The sequence below is a fragment of the Trichomycterus rosablanca genome, chromosome 3 (assembly GCF_030014385.1).
Source record: "Trichomycterus rosablanca isolate fTriRos1 chromosome 3, fTriRos1.hap1, whole genome shotgun sequence".
Classification (NCBI taxonomy): Eukaryota; Metazoa; Chordata; class Actinopteri; order Siluriformes; family Trichomycteridae; genus Trichomycterus; species Trichomycterus rosablanca.
Window position 1 is genome coordinate 36,885,983 of NC_085990.1, and position 14,384 is coordinate 36,900,366.

At 40.1% G+C, this 14,384-nt stretch overlaps 1 protein-coding gene across 5 annotated transcripts in view; it reads right to left on the bottom strand.

The window, feature by feature from the left end:
- ptprma (protein tyrosine phosphatase receptor type Ma) overlaps positions 1-14,384 on the bottom strand; it is a 308,366-nt gene that overhangs the window by 13,958 nt on the left and 280,024 nt on the right. For all 5 annotated transcript variants that reach the window (XM_062991238.1, XM_062991237.1, XM_062991236.1 and 2 more), the window contains 6 exons: positions 13,497-13,533; positions 10,673-10,770; positions 4,667-4,783; positions 3,322-3,476; positions 2,969-3,104; positions 78-227 (listed from right to left, as the gene is read on the bottom strand). In XM_062991238.1, the coding sequence (XP_062847308.1) occupies positions 78-227; positions 2,969-3,104; positions 3,322-3,476; positions 4,667-4,783; positions 10,673-10,770; positions 13,497-13,533 (693 nt within the window). The remainder of the gene's footprint in view (positions 1-77; positions 228-2,968; positions 3,105-3,321; positions 3,477-4,666; positions 4,784-10,672; positions 10,771-13,496; positions 13,534-14,384) is intronic.

Sequence of the window (14,384 nt, forward strand, 5' to 3'; positions counted from 1 at the left end):
ACTTTACAAAAAGCTTGTGAAAGGTGTGTATTTCTATAATATTACACACACACAGAGGGAGAGAGAGAGAGACTTACTCTGAACTCTTCTTTAATTGGGCTGGAGTTTGTCTGGGTATCGAGGCGGTTCATGTCGTAGTAAACTGAACGCAGCTGATTGGCTGGGATGGTAGTGTCACCACACAAACACGCCTCCAAAATGGCATCATGGATGAACACATACTGCTCCTGAAGAACAAAATATTTAATTGAAAAACTTTTATAGAATAATAAACAAAAATGATGAATGTCCATATAAAATCAAAAACCAAATCAATATAGTAGTGGTGAGTAAATTATCATTAACATATTATGGTTAGGTAGAACTCAGACATTTCAGGTGCTATTGTGGTGGCCAGGATGTCCGCATTAGGCATCAGTCACTCCTACTCGTCACCCTCACACAAACACAAACACACACACACCACCACACAGACCTGCCTGTTTGATGTTAATCTTTCGAGAAGTGATGGGTGCAAAATGTCTTGAGATGTCATTTTTGACAAAGGTCTGCAGCACCAGGGTCAGTTGCTGTCAGGCGATTCTTCTGTATGTTTACTTTAATGCCCTTGATTTGATTATCGGTCAAACTGATTCTCCAAAGAACTTAATGTTTTATTATATTTAATAACGTCTACATGAAATCCTAGTTTTTTAAATAACAAAGTAAAATTTTAAGTTTTCACTGATTTGCTAAATTAAATACATACAGAACACTACATCCTATTTTTTAAAATGAGCTTTCACTTGTATACTGACACAAACTTAAATAAATTGCATAATTATATATTTTTTAACGTATACTCATTATTTAGAAAATGTGTTGTTCATTTGTTTGCTTTTCTTGATATCCTCATCCTCCTGGATCTTGACGCAGCTTTTTACACCTTAAATCATGACATACTTATTTCTAGACTTTCAGCTGTTAGTATTTCAGGTCTAGCTCTTAATTGGTTCTGGTCCTGTCTTATGAAGAGGCAACAGTTTGTTTTTTAAAGGTATACACAAGTCACCCATGCTCCAGTTGCTCAGGTAGTTAGTCCTATAGTCTCAGTTTGGCCACGCATTACCTACTTAAGACACTGACTAATAATTGCTTGAAACTGAAGTCTTGTTAGTTGGTCCTAAAACACTGTTTTAAACTTCCCTAGTCTTAATGTAAATGTGGATGGTGTTTCTATTAAACCAGCCTAAGTAATTAAAAACCTTAACTTATTTTAATTCATCACTTTCATTTGAGCCACATATTAAGTTTTTCACTAACACTGCATTTTATCATTTGCGCAACACTGCATGCCTCCGCTCTCCACGCCCCCGTAAATGCTCTCGTTTTCATCCGCCTGGATTATTGCAACTCCCGTTTTTATGGTCTCCCTGCTGAATTCAGAATTGTTCAGCCTGAATCTTCACTTTTACTAAGCGCTCTACACACATCACTCCCATTCTCTATCAGCTTCACTGGTTAGCAATATCCTCCTGTATCGAGTACAAATGTATCTTGCTTACTTTTAAAGCCTTTTATGGTCCCACCCCTATATAACTTGGTGAGCTCTGTCATCCATACTGTCCCTCTTGCTCTTTCAGATCCTCTGGCAGTAGACTGGTACTCCAACATACAAGACTTTCACAAAGTGCAGTAGGTCTTTCAGTTCCACTGCTCCCAAACTTTGGACATCTCTCCGTCAATCTCTTCAACTGCTCTAACATCTTACCTTTAAAACTGAACTTGAGAAAATGCTGTCTACATCTCATTATTTTTCTTTCTAAATGTCTACATGTAAAGCATTCTTGGGTATGTGAAAGAGGCTATAAAAATTGAACTATTATTATTTCTGCCTATTAGACTAGATGCCTGGTCTAATGCTGTACCCTCACAAGCCTTATGTAAAACTACAAGCCCTATTAGGCACTGCACACCATTTCACCTGCACAGCACAGCATGTCACTTGACCATCCCTGCATCACCTGATCATCCCCACATGAAGCTCATCCCAGACCTGATTTTCTTCTTTTATATACCCTCCACTCCACAGACTCACTGCACATCAAAATGGCATTTTTTTTTTTTTTTTTTAAATGTATTTTACCTTAGCATAGTGTTTTGCATACCATAGTTCTAGTACTTCGCAATATTGCTTCTTTTTGTGAAGAAGTATCATTCTATTCTTTGTTCATGGTTAGTGTAGCTTTAGCATAGCCTAAGTCATTCTTGTCTACACTTTTAAGAATTGTGTGTGCTGTTTTCTTGTAGTTCTTGTTCTTGTGGTGTACTTGTATATGTTCACATTTAAAAAAAAACCTGCACTTGTGTTCATAACCTGTTGTTCAGTGTGCCTCATTGTTGCTCTGAGCAATAAGATGGAGTTTTTACATTCAATCTTATCACTTTGATGGTTCACATTGTTAAGTGAGACATATATGTATGGATTTTAAATAGAGTGTATGTCAGTGAGTGTAGGTTTATGCACTCACAGTCTACTTTATTGGGTAGACTTATTTAGTATGTACATTTACTGGCAATTTAAAGTGTCTGAGTGTTAGAGTGTCAATATAGAATATATTATTACACTGCAAAGACAATCTGTATCAGTGGTCATCTTACATCTCATCCACTGTTCATAGATGTACAGCCATGTATGAAAGTGGCTTAAAATAATGAGACATTTCTGTTATTACACAGGTAATCCATGTAATCACTTTTTCCACTATAGATGCTCCATTTTGGATTTTTTTTTTAGCACCCAACACAGGGAAAAGCTACTCAAATGCTGGGATAAATGTACATGACCGTTTAGCATGATAACATCTGTATGAACATAATACGCAGTTTGGAGAGATAGGTGTATTTGGTGTGTGTTCAGTGTCTGCACAAACATTTGTATGTGTTTGCAGATGGTGTGATTTTTTTTAAGCAAGGTTGTTGGCAGTACCTCTGTCTGGACCATGTTGACCCTGCGTGAGCGGAGTTCTCTCACACAGTTATAGATGTCTACCACACCCTCGCGCTCAGCCATGTCCAACATGATGTCAATGACGATGAAGCAGCCAGTGCGGCCAGCGCCAGCACTGCATCCCAGAGAGAACATGTGAGAATTTGTTTAAAAACAGATTTCACTTACACACATTTACAGGCAAGAATCATGCAAAAATACTGAGAGATTTTGGAGATCAATATACAGAATAACGCATTTCTATTAACAGCTCCTGGTATTCTAGTAACTGGAAGAAAGTGTGTGATGTACACTGCTGGAGAGTGGAAATAGGGTTCGTATTAGTCTCTGACCTGCAGTGGATCACCATGGGTCCTGCATTAGCTGGATTCTTGGATTTAACTCTGCGAATGAAACCCAGCAGGCCTGTGGCATGGTACGGCACTCCATGGTCTGGCCAGCCAGTGAAATGGAACTGCCTGATCTCTCTGATCTCATGTGCTCCTCGCTGCAATGAACAACCACACACACACACCAAAGAAAGTTTAGAAGTGAGAAACACTTGGCTCACAGCTCCTATTTGAACTCCCACAAGTATCATGTGTGCGTGTGTGCTAAAGTTTTGTGTACTTGTGGGAGGATGAGAAGGAGTGAAATACAGCTGGAGGAGGAAAAAGGGCCAGTGATTCATACACTCTCTCATGCACATACATGGACCCTCTGGAACTCAGATACACAAAATGAAGCAGGACTTTGATGCAAAATGCAAGATGCCCCTACCACGGAGCTCACACGGCTAATGGCGCTAAATAAAAGTCTAAAACTCCTATTTAGAAAGCAGATTTTCTTGAACTTCTTGGACTGTAACATGACTCACATGTAGACTTCAGGACGAACACTTTGTAGCAACTTACTATAGTGAATTACAACTGAGTTATAAGTGACTTATATCTGACAATGCCCACAATACCTATATGAATATTGGCATATTACCAAGCCCAATAGCTTGAGCATTTTTGTTATATGCCTTTCAAAATAGCAATAGCATTACATGTTACATTATAATTAAGGCCCTACCTAATTCACGGCCGTGAAAATCGCATCACAGACCATAAAATGATCCGTTGTCTGTGTAATATGCAATTTGCTGTGAAATTCAAAATGTAAGGTTTGTGTTCAGCAATTAAATTTTTTTTACATGCATACCATTTAAATATAACCAAAATGTTATATTTAACATTTAATACATTCAAAATGTAAGGTTTGTGTTCAGCAATTTAAAATTTTTTACATGCATACCATTTAAATATAACCACCTTATATTTACTTCTTAATCTGCAATATAAGGTGGTTCTAGCACTCCTATGGCAATTCAGTTAGCAATCAGTCAAAATGTTTTTGAAAAACAATTTCCGTTTAAGCACATTTTCCATGAATTTAGTAGAGCCTTAATTATAAACATTATAAGATGCTAAGAAGGCACTCGGGTGGTGCAGCATTAAATTATTCTTTGGGGGGTTTGGCCAAGGCCTTGCAATGGATTAGCATCTTGTCCGGGCTGTGTAACTGCATCGTGCCCAGTGATTCCAAGGAAACTGGCCCGACCACTACCATGACTAGGATAAAGCATCGGTAAAACATGACAATGAAATAAAATAAAAAATAAGATGCTATGAAGTTTAAAGAAGAACTCTGTACCTTTTCAACGGCAAATGTTCGAATGACATATTCCGAAAGCAGCTGTGTTTCAATCAATGTGACCTTCATGTCCCGGTAGATCTCTGTATCATCTGGCCAATATTTACAACATTTAACCTGAAACACAGAAACATGTAAACACAGAGTCAAATGAGCATGTTAGTAATTCTCCATTAACCAGCTTCCAGTCACTGCCTCATTATTCAATGATCCGATAAGATCAGATCACAAAAAATAGCACTTTAAAGAACAGAAAATTAGTATCTTTTAGATTTGTATATTGTTATTCTGCAGCTAGAGCTGTAAAGGGTTTATCAGGAGGGGAAACATGGTCCACAGGAAAAGGCTGGCTGCAGCTTTATTTCCTTTTCTGTATAAAGATGCTCCCAGCTCTAGTGCCCTAGATATCTGGAAACCTCTGGGCCTGATCATCCCCGGTCTAATTACCCCCAGTGACTTGCACTTGAACCCACTCATTACCTGGTTCTCAGTCAGAGGACCTTAGCAAAGCTCTGCTACCACAACCAGACTAGACTGGCACCAAAACTCTGCTTTTTAACTACGAGAAAAGCAACTAGCACACTTTCTTATTACAGAAAATGTATAACTGTATAACAGTCTTGTTGTTGAAATGATCAATACCATTTTGCCTCGAATGCTTTTAGGAGCCTTGGGACTGATTCCCTTGCACTTTTTCCTTTTGATCATTTTCTACATGCTTTTTTTTCTTATTTGCTCACACTATACCACATTTTCCCTTCTTTTTTCCTTGCCTCTGACACTATCATTATTTGACTATGATTATTTGACTGACATCATTATTCCTGACATAAGCTTTCTTTTAAATGCATTAAGACAGTGGTTAAGGCAGTTGGTAAAATCATTGCGGGATAATGACAGTGTGGACCCTACAAGCAAAGCTGGAAAGACACTGGTATTAGAATGTCAGATTATGGTAGAAGGGTCTTATAAAAAGTATGCATCATAAGTTGATAATTATTGCTCATATTTCCATCAGTTTTGTGAGGCAGTTAAAGTATTTTGCCTAACCTCCTTAAAGTTCACTTATTTATGAATTTCTTTTCACCAGTTTAAAAATCAGCTATGTACCACTCTATGATGTTTAGGAATCACTTGCTTACTTTGATCAGTGGATAAGTCCACTAACTTAAAATCACTATGATTAACACTGTATTATTACATTTACACATTAATGACTTATTAATGAGTCAAGGGGTATGCACCAGATCCAGTAAGACCCCTTTGTTCTCGTAAGATACTGAGATGGGGAGTTTTTGAAAATCCCATTAAATTCAAGCCCCAGATTACAGCTGGGAACATGGGGGATTTGTCCTCCTCCTGCCACTGGCATCCAAAACCACAATGATGCCCCATCCTTTAGTTTTGCAGCAAATGTATCTTCTTTAGAAACCATCAGATATACTTCAGAGGAATCATCTTTGGACACCCAGAAACCAGAATCCCAGATTAAAGCATTAGGCATAAACCAGGGCTAGATTTTGCGACTAATCTAAACGGTGTAAATTAGGATAAACCCTTTTAAACAATCCCAAAAGTACCTGGTATAAGTACCACAATGCTGACACTAATATCTCTAGAGTTAATCTTAAATCTGTCTGTAACGCTGTTTCAAACAGGCCATAGTCTCTAAAAAGTATAAAGGCAAAAGCCTAAGCAGACACATAATTTGTGGACTAGACAGTAATTTTCATCACAGTGACATTTCATTTAATGAACAGCTAAATCAGATGTGACGTTCTTACCATGCCCCAAAGACACTATTCGAGTATCTACTAAACTCTAAAAATGTCATGCATATCAAATAAAAAGCTAAATAAGTCAATACAGAGTGGCTAAATAAAATTCATTTTCAAGGACCTACAGTTAGTGGCCCTTTAGGTATATCAGCCTTGTACATACAGTGTATCACAGAAGTGAGTACACCCCTCACATTTCTGCAAATATTTCATTATATCTTTTCATGGGACAACACTATAGACATGAAACTTGGATATAACTTAGAGTAGTCAGTGTACAGCTTGTATAGCAGTGTAGATTTACTGTCTTCTGAAAATAACTCAACACACAGCCATTAATGTCTAAATGGCTGGCAACATAAGTGAGTACACCCCACAGTGAACATGTCCAAATTGTGCCCAAATGTGTCGTTGTCCCTCCCTGGTGTCATGTGTCAAGGTCCCAGGTGTAAATGGGGAGCAGGGCTGTTAAATTTGGTGTTTTGGGTACAATTCTCTCATCCTGGCCACTGGATATTCAACATGGCACCTCATGGCAAAGAACTCTCTGAGGATGTGAGAAATAGAATTGTTGCTCTCCACAAAGATGGCCTGGGCTATAAGAAGATTGCTAACACCCTGAAACTGAACTACAGCATGGTGGCCAAGGTCATACAGCGGTTTTCCAGGACAGGTTCCACTCGGAACAGGCTTCGCCAGGGTCGACCAAAGAAGTTGAGTCCACGTGTTCGGCGTCATATCCAGAGGTTGGCTTTAAAAAATAGACACATGAGTGCTGCCAGCTTTGCTGCAGCGGTTGAAGACATGGGAGGTCAGCCTGTCAGTGCTCAGACCATACGCCGCACACTGCATCAACTCGGTCTGCATGGTCGTCATCCCAGAAGGAAGCTGACGCACAAGAAAGCCCGCAAACAGTTTGCTGAAGACAAGCAGTCCAAGAACATGGATTACTGGAATGCCCTGTGGTCTGACGAGACCAAGATAAACTTGTTTGGCTCAGATGGTGTCCAGCATGTGTGGCGGCGCCCTGGTGAGAAGTACCAAGACAACTGTATCTTGCCTACAGTCAAGCAAGGTGGTGGTAGCATCATGGTCTTGGGCTGCATGAGTGTTGCTGGCACTGGGGAGCTGCAGTTCATTGAGGGAAACATGAATTCCAACATGTACTGTGACATTCTGAAACAGAGCATAATCCCCTCCCTTCGAAAACTGGGCCTCATGGCAGTTTTCCAACAGGATAACGACCCCAAACACAACCTCCAAGATGACAACTGCCTTGCTGAGGAAGCTGAAGGTAAAGGTGATGGACTAAACCCAATTGAGCACCTGTGGCGCATCCTCAAGTGGAAGGTGGAGGAGTTCAAGGTGTCTAACATCCACCAACTCCGTGATGTCATCATGGAGGAGTGGAAGAGGATTCCAGTAGCAACCTGTGCAGCTCTGGTGAATTCCATGCCCAGGAGGGTTAAGGCAGTGCTAGATAATAATGGTGGTCACACAAAATATTGACACTTTGGGCACAATTTGGACATGTTCACTGTGGGGTGTACTCACTTATGTTGCCAGCCATTTAGACATTAATGGCTGTGTGTTGAGTTATTTTCAGAAGACAGTAAATCTACACTGCTATACAAGTTGTACACTGACTACTCTAAGTTATATCCAAGTTTTATTTCTATAGTGTTGTCCCATGAAAAGATATAATGAAATATTTGCAGAAATGTGAGGGGTGTACTCACTTTTGTGATACACTGTATACCCAGTGGATGTTGTTAGACACACCTTCCATATGGTGCACTACTACAGTTGCTAAATACAATTTGTCAGCCCAATCTAGCCCCATATTAATGGCAAGGGGCGACTGTAAATTATAAAATGTCACCGCTGGGTTGAGAGTTTTAAATGTTTACCCCCAACCTTAAATGCTTAAATGTTTACCCCCAACCTTCCCTATTCTGCAATTTCCAACCAGCATAAATGTCCAAAGATACCTCCACAGAACCACCACTGGCGACATTATAATTTAACAATGCATGACTCTGCTACAGTGTCTCTAACATAACATTTCTAGTTAGTTTCTAACTTTTTAAGCATAATGTACGTTTAGGCCTTTATACAGCTTTTAGTCAGAGGTCAGTTTCTGATTAAAGGATGCTATGGACTTGCTATTTTTGGTTAATGGACTATTCTCAAACCATCAGTGCAGCAACAATTCTGCACCTGGTACACTTCCCCCTATTGCCACATGCCCAATTCATGTATGTACAAAGCAGGTAGACATACAGTAGGTGTATATGTGCTTGTAGGTCAACAGGGAGCTAGTTGAACCGAGGTTGCAGTGTTAAAATGGCATCGTGTTTCTTGTTGGGTTGCATTAGGGTTCTGACCTCTTGAAAAAGATGGAAGAGACTGGCCAGCTGAGAGACAGCTTGGTGTGAATATAAAGGGCATGGAGAGGGCTGAGCCCAAATCCCTGAGTTCATCAGCTATGAAACAGAGCAGATGGTGGCAATGATGAAAAGGGAGGGAACTGATTTGATGCTGCTGAGACAGCTAGGTACTTGCTTAGGCTTGATGAAGAATGCAATGGTCCACTGGGATAGCAGGCAAAATATTGTAAACAACAGAGGCAGGGGACCAGATGTGCACCCAGTGAAGGGTAGCAGAAAATTGAGGAAAAAAGTATTCAGCATTTAGACGAGGCAGAAAATGTGAATATTAAGATAAGGAATATATTTAGATCTATGATTATATTTATGTAGAGAGGTTTTGGTCTGTCATGTCCTATTGTTGTGTAATAGACTAAAGGAGACATGATACCTTTAGTATCTTAATTCTAATCTGGTCAGCATAATTGCTCATGTTGTAACAAGACGGAGCGGCCCTCACCACTGAGGTGCCAGGTGAAGCCCAGCACCTGCAGTGTTATAAGAATGAACCTAATTGCTGGATATTTAACCAGGGTAGAACATTACTGTGGCTGAGCCATAAAAAAAAAAGAAAGCTTGCCCATAATGGCATGGCAGGTGGGCATAATACTGTAATCCACACCCCTGATGATCTATACATGACGATCTGTTACAAATGTTAGCTTTTATTCTTTAACAAAAGTGATGAGACAAAATGCATTTTAAAAACTAAATAATGATGTGATTTCAAACAGGTGATGTCAACGGGTTATTGTAATCATGGTTTGGTACAAAAGCAGCATCCAGGAAAGGCTGAGTCTTTAATGAGCAAAAATGATCAGAGGATCTCCAGTTTGTCCACAAAATGTGTGAGAAAACTATTGAAATGTTTAAAAACAATGTACCTCAAAGAGAAATGGTAAAGGATTTACATATTTCTCCCTCTACAGTGCATAATAACATAATTGAATGATTCAAGAAATCAAGCTTAAGCTGAACACTCGTGATCTTCCATCCCTCAGACGTCTGTCATGGTATGGGGCTGTGTCAGTGCCCTTGGCAAAGGTCATTTACACTTCTGTGATGGCAGCATTAAAGCAGAAAAGTACATTGAGATCTTAGAGCAACATATGCTGCCTTTAAGAATTCATCTTTTCCAGGGACGTCCATGCATTTTTTAACAAGACAATGCAAAACCACATGCTGCACACATTACAAAGGCATGGCTGCGGAAGAAGAGGGTACGGGTACTGGACTGGCCTGCCTGCAGTCCTGACCTGTCCCCAGTAGAGAATGTGTGGAGAATTTTGAAACGAAAAACACGACGACGACCCCGCACTCTTGCACATCTTAAGACGTGTTTGCAGGAGGAATGGGACACAATAAAAGCTGAAACACCAAATCAGTTGGTATCCTCTGTGCCAAAACGTCTTTTAAGTGTGGTGAAAAGGAATGGAAACATTACAAAGTGGTAAATGCTTTACTGTCCCAACTTTCTTTGGAAAGTGTTGCAGGCCTGAAATGCAGGAATGTATGTTTATTAATAAATGAAATTAAGTTGAGCAGACATGAAATATCTCAGGTTCATCCTGTCTGCAATCAAATAAAAATAAAAGTAAATGTAAGAAACCCTGTGTTTTTTTATTATTTGCATTTCCATGCTGTCCCATCTTTTTCTGATTTGGGGTTGTATAATTACCAATGTGGCTGAGTCACAAAAGCATTTTACTGCCAGTTGTACTGTGACAAATAAACTTTGATTTGACAAAATATTTAAATGAGTGTTTGTTGTGCTCGTTTATAGTACAGTATGAACTTACCCTGCCAACCTCCACCAGGTTAGTCACCATGACAATGGTTGCTGTATTCTCTTGCCACACCATCCTCCAGAAGTCATAGACTGTCTCCTGCATGGGTCCTGAGACAGAACAGCCAAGACAGATAGAGAAAAACAGATCAAAAACTACATAAGAGCAGAGCTCTTCACATCTCCACAAGGTGACCTACAGCAACTTCTTTACTCTCTAAATTGAGACAGTGTGCATAGGAGCACTTAAATTAATGTTGACAGGTTTGTGTATCTACCTTCCCACTAAGCTCTGAATACTCTAATATGTTAATATCCAGCAAAAAAAGATGTGGTACAAGGAATTAAAATTACACAGTTAATTAATCCTAATTAGCATTGTTTTTAATCAACAGGCGCATTCCAAAATGACTGTTGACGAGCTAATTAGTTCATGCTAATCGGAGCGTGTTCTACAGCGCTGATGCTTTACCTCTAAGCCAAAGTAAATTGCATCCATCAAAAAAAGTGGGAAATGTGAATTTGACTTATTCAAATCCACACAAAACAAGTGCGTTACCATACTCTCGAGTTGCTCCGAATGCATCATAAGCCTTACAAATGACTGCTGGTGCTAAAGAGTTTCCTCATTACTGAGCTTGTCTGATGCACTTTAATTACATGTACTCGCAGCAAAAGGTCAGGTTTAACATGTCTGCGAGACCAAGTTTCTTCCTAATTGAATACTCCTTTTAATCATCACTGCACATTACTAGTGAATGCGTGCTGCATGTAATAGCAGACAAAATGCACAGAGGGGCAGACTGCTTTCCTTTTCACCTTTCACACTATACCTCACACACAGCAGGTCATCAGAAGTCATGGTCACTGACAGGATCTGACATTTGGAAAGAACTCGAGTTCGGGTTGAGGATGAGGATTTTACTTTAAGATAAGCACTGACACGTGCTGCTGTAATTGTGCTCACCTATGAGTAAAACCAGACATTCCCAATTAGACTAGAACATTTCCTCTGCTGGAGTGGAAACAGAACACCAGAGAGATCATAATGGTCTGTCATATGGCTGCTTTTTACCCCCGGAGGAATGCTTTACATCGTCCCAGTGATCTACTCTCATAAAGACCTTAGAGACTGTGTGCAAATTTCTACCATTTATATACACTATGGGTGTGTTCGAAAAGCTAGTGTGCTCTCTACATAGACAGCGTTTTACGTCATCCTGTGCGCGCTCCCGAGAAGGAGGCTGTTCGAAATCCTAGATGCCTTAAAATCCACACTTCTGAGGCATCTTATTATTTCAATGTTATTTTGGCTCAAGAACGAGTGAGCGTCTGACGCTGCCTTAGTGATCAAGACAATCCCAGCATTCATGGCTGACGGGGCGGAGAAACGAATGGAGTTATTTTCAAACGTAAATAAAATATTACTGATTTTTAACTTGTATAAACTTGTACCGAGTGTTTTTATTTGCAAGTTCGGGCTTGTCAGGAAATGTAACCGTTATCGGTACATGAAGGGAGATGTTATTGACGTTAGCGTGCTGTGCTACCTCAGTTTATTGGTTTTAATGGCGAGATGCTAAATGCTAAACGCGAAATGCTAAACCCAATGGAATCGCTATCTAAGTAGTGCGTTCGAATAACCTGCCTTTTAAGTCACTGAATCCTCTCTACTAAGTCAGCTGCCTATGTAGACAGTAAGATAGCAAGGCAGCTCCCTAGGTTTTCGAACACACCCTATGTTTCTTTTTATATCACCAATGATTTGGAATAAAATACATTTTAGAAGGTGGCAAGCCAGTCTTGGCAGATGATGTCAAACTTTTTGCAAACAGTGACTGGTGAGGTTTACACCCAGGTCCCCGGGACCCTTTGATTAGTTCAACTTTTGAGCTTTCCCCCCCCCCCAACCCTCTTAAACTATTAATGTTTTCCATTATTAGCAGCGCTTTACTTGATTCTGAAATTGGCTTTATCTGTGGCTTGGTGGCCTTGAAGGTACTTTTGCCTAGCTTGTATTAATTGTTAGTTAATTGTGATTTCCAAGCAATTTTGGAACTTGAGGGATGAGGTAATGCCCAAAGAGACATTCACCATGGATGTGATATAACAATTACTGTGCAAATGTGTAAAAACTTAATTAAATGCCATTTGTCTTATAGAAATGCTGATCCAGAAACTGCTGCAGACTTTGCCGGCTAGGGATCAGTTTGGAAATAGAAGGGGGAAGGGCGCAAAAGAGCAAAGAAAGAAAGAGAGGGAACTAAAGAGGCCATTTAGACACGGAGTCGCCTCAGTGGACAGGCCAGGCATTGCTCCAATAAACAGGTAATTATGCAACTCCCAGTGCCACTATACCAGCTTGTGAGTCTATTAGAAGAAGTGATTGCGTTTGGTGCTGTTTCTCGCTGTTGCACCAGCACCTCCTCAAGCCGTCTGGCACACGGGAAAAACACGGCCTCCAAGAATCTCACAACAATTAACTATCAATCAAGTGCTGCCTCTGGGGGAGCGCTGGCAGAGTGGGCACTGACCGCCAGATTAACTGTGCAACAAAATGCGCTGGTATGTAGCGGCTAATCCATTTATTTATTACTTACATCCTTCAACGGCCATCCTATTCCACCGCCTGCGCCAGCACTAAGGCTGATTAATTGTTCCAAGACGCTACTTCAGCACAAGATGGTTCAACGAGTCAATGTGTGTGTGTGTGTGTGTGTGTGTGTGGTTATACAGAGTAGCCTAAGATGTAACAATCTAACACCTGCACCGCACACCTCAGGGTTGCTTAGGCAGCATAAGAACAAAGCAAGAAACAAACTTCTTTGTATTCTTACCTTGGGTAGCTATGTAGTGATTTGGTCGATGATAGCCCTGCAATTAAAAAAACAACAAAAAAGAATAGAAATTTAAATGTGGCAGCAATTAGCATATAAATAGAATAAGTAACACATTTTCAGCCAGGAAAAATTTTCAATCCAGTACTTTCCCATCATTTACAATGCACTGAGACATAAAATGTCTGTGTCAATTTTCTGACTAAATATGCATTCTGCAACTGTCACCATTTATTCTTGGCTGATGAAAAGTTATTACATTTGTTCTTTTTCTAATGAATCTGGTACTTACAACTGGGTCAATACCAAACAGAGTTGAAAAGTTTTAAAATGGTAATTAAAATAGTTTAAGTAATTTGACTGGACTGTCACCCCACTGCTGCGTTCTCTTCACTGGCTTCCTGTAGCTGCACGCATCCAGTTTAAAACTCTGATGCTCGCCTACAAAGCCAAAAATGGACCAGCACCAAGCTACCTTCGGGGTCTGATCAAACCCCGCTCTGTACCACGCAACCTCCGAGCCACTAGTCTTGCTCGACTTGATCCTCCACCCAGGACTAGAGGAAGACAAGCATCAAGGCTCTTCTCTGTACTGGCACCCAAATTGTGGAACGAACTTCCTCTGTCTGTCCGAACATCTGAGTCTCTTGCTGTCTTTAAAAAACGATTAAAAACCTTCATCACCTCTTTACTAAGCACTTAAGCTGACTTGAACTTACTTACTTGGTTCTAACAGGTCTTTAGCAGATTTGTGTTATTGGACTGTTGTTCTACTTAAACTAGAGTAAGGTAATGTTTACTATGGATGCACTTCTGTAAGTCGCTCTGGATAAGAGCGTCTGCCAAATGCAGAAAATGTAAATGTTATCGCTGACCAGGATGAAGGAT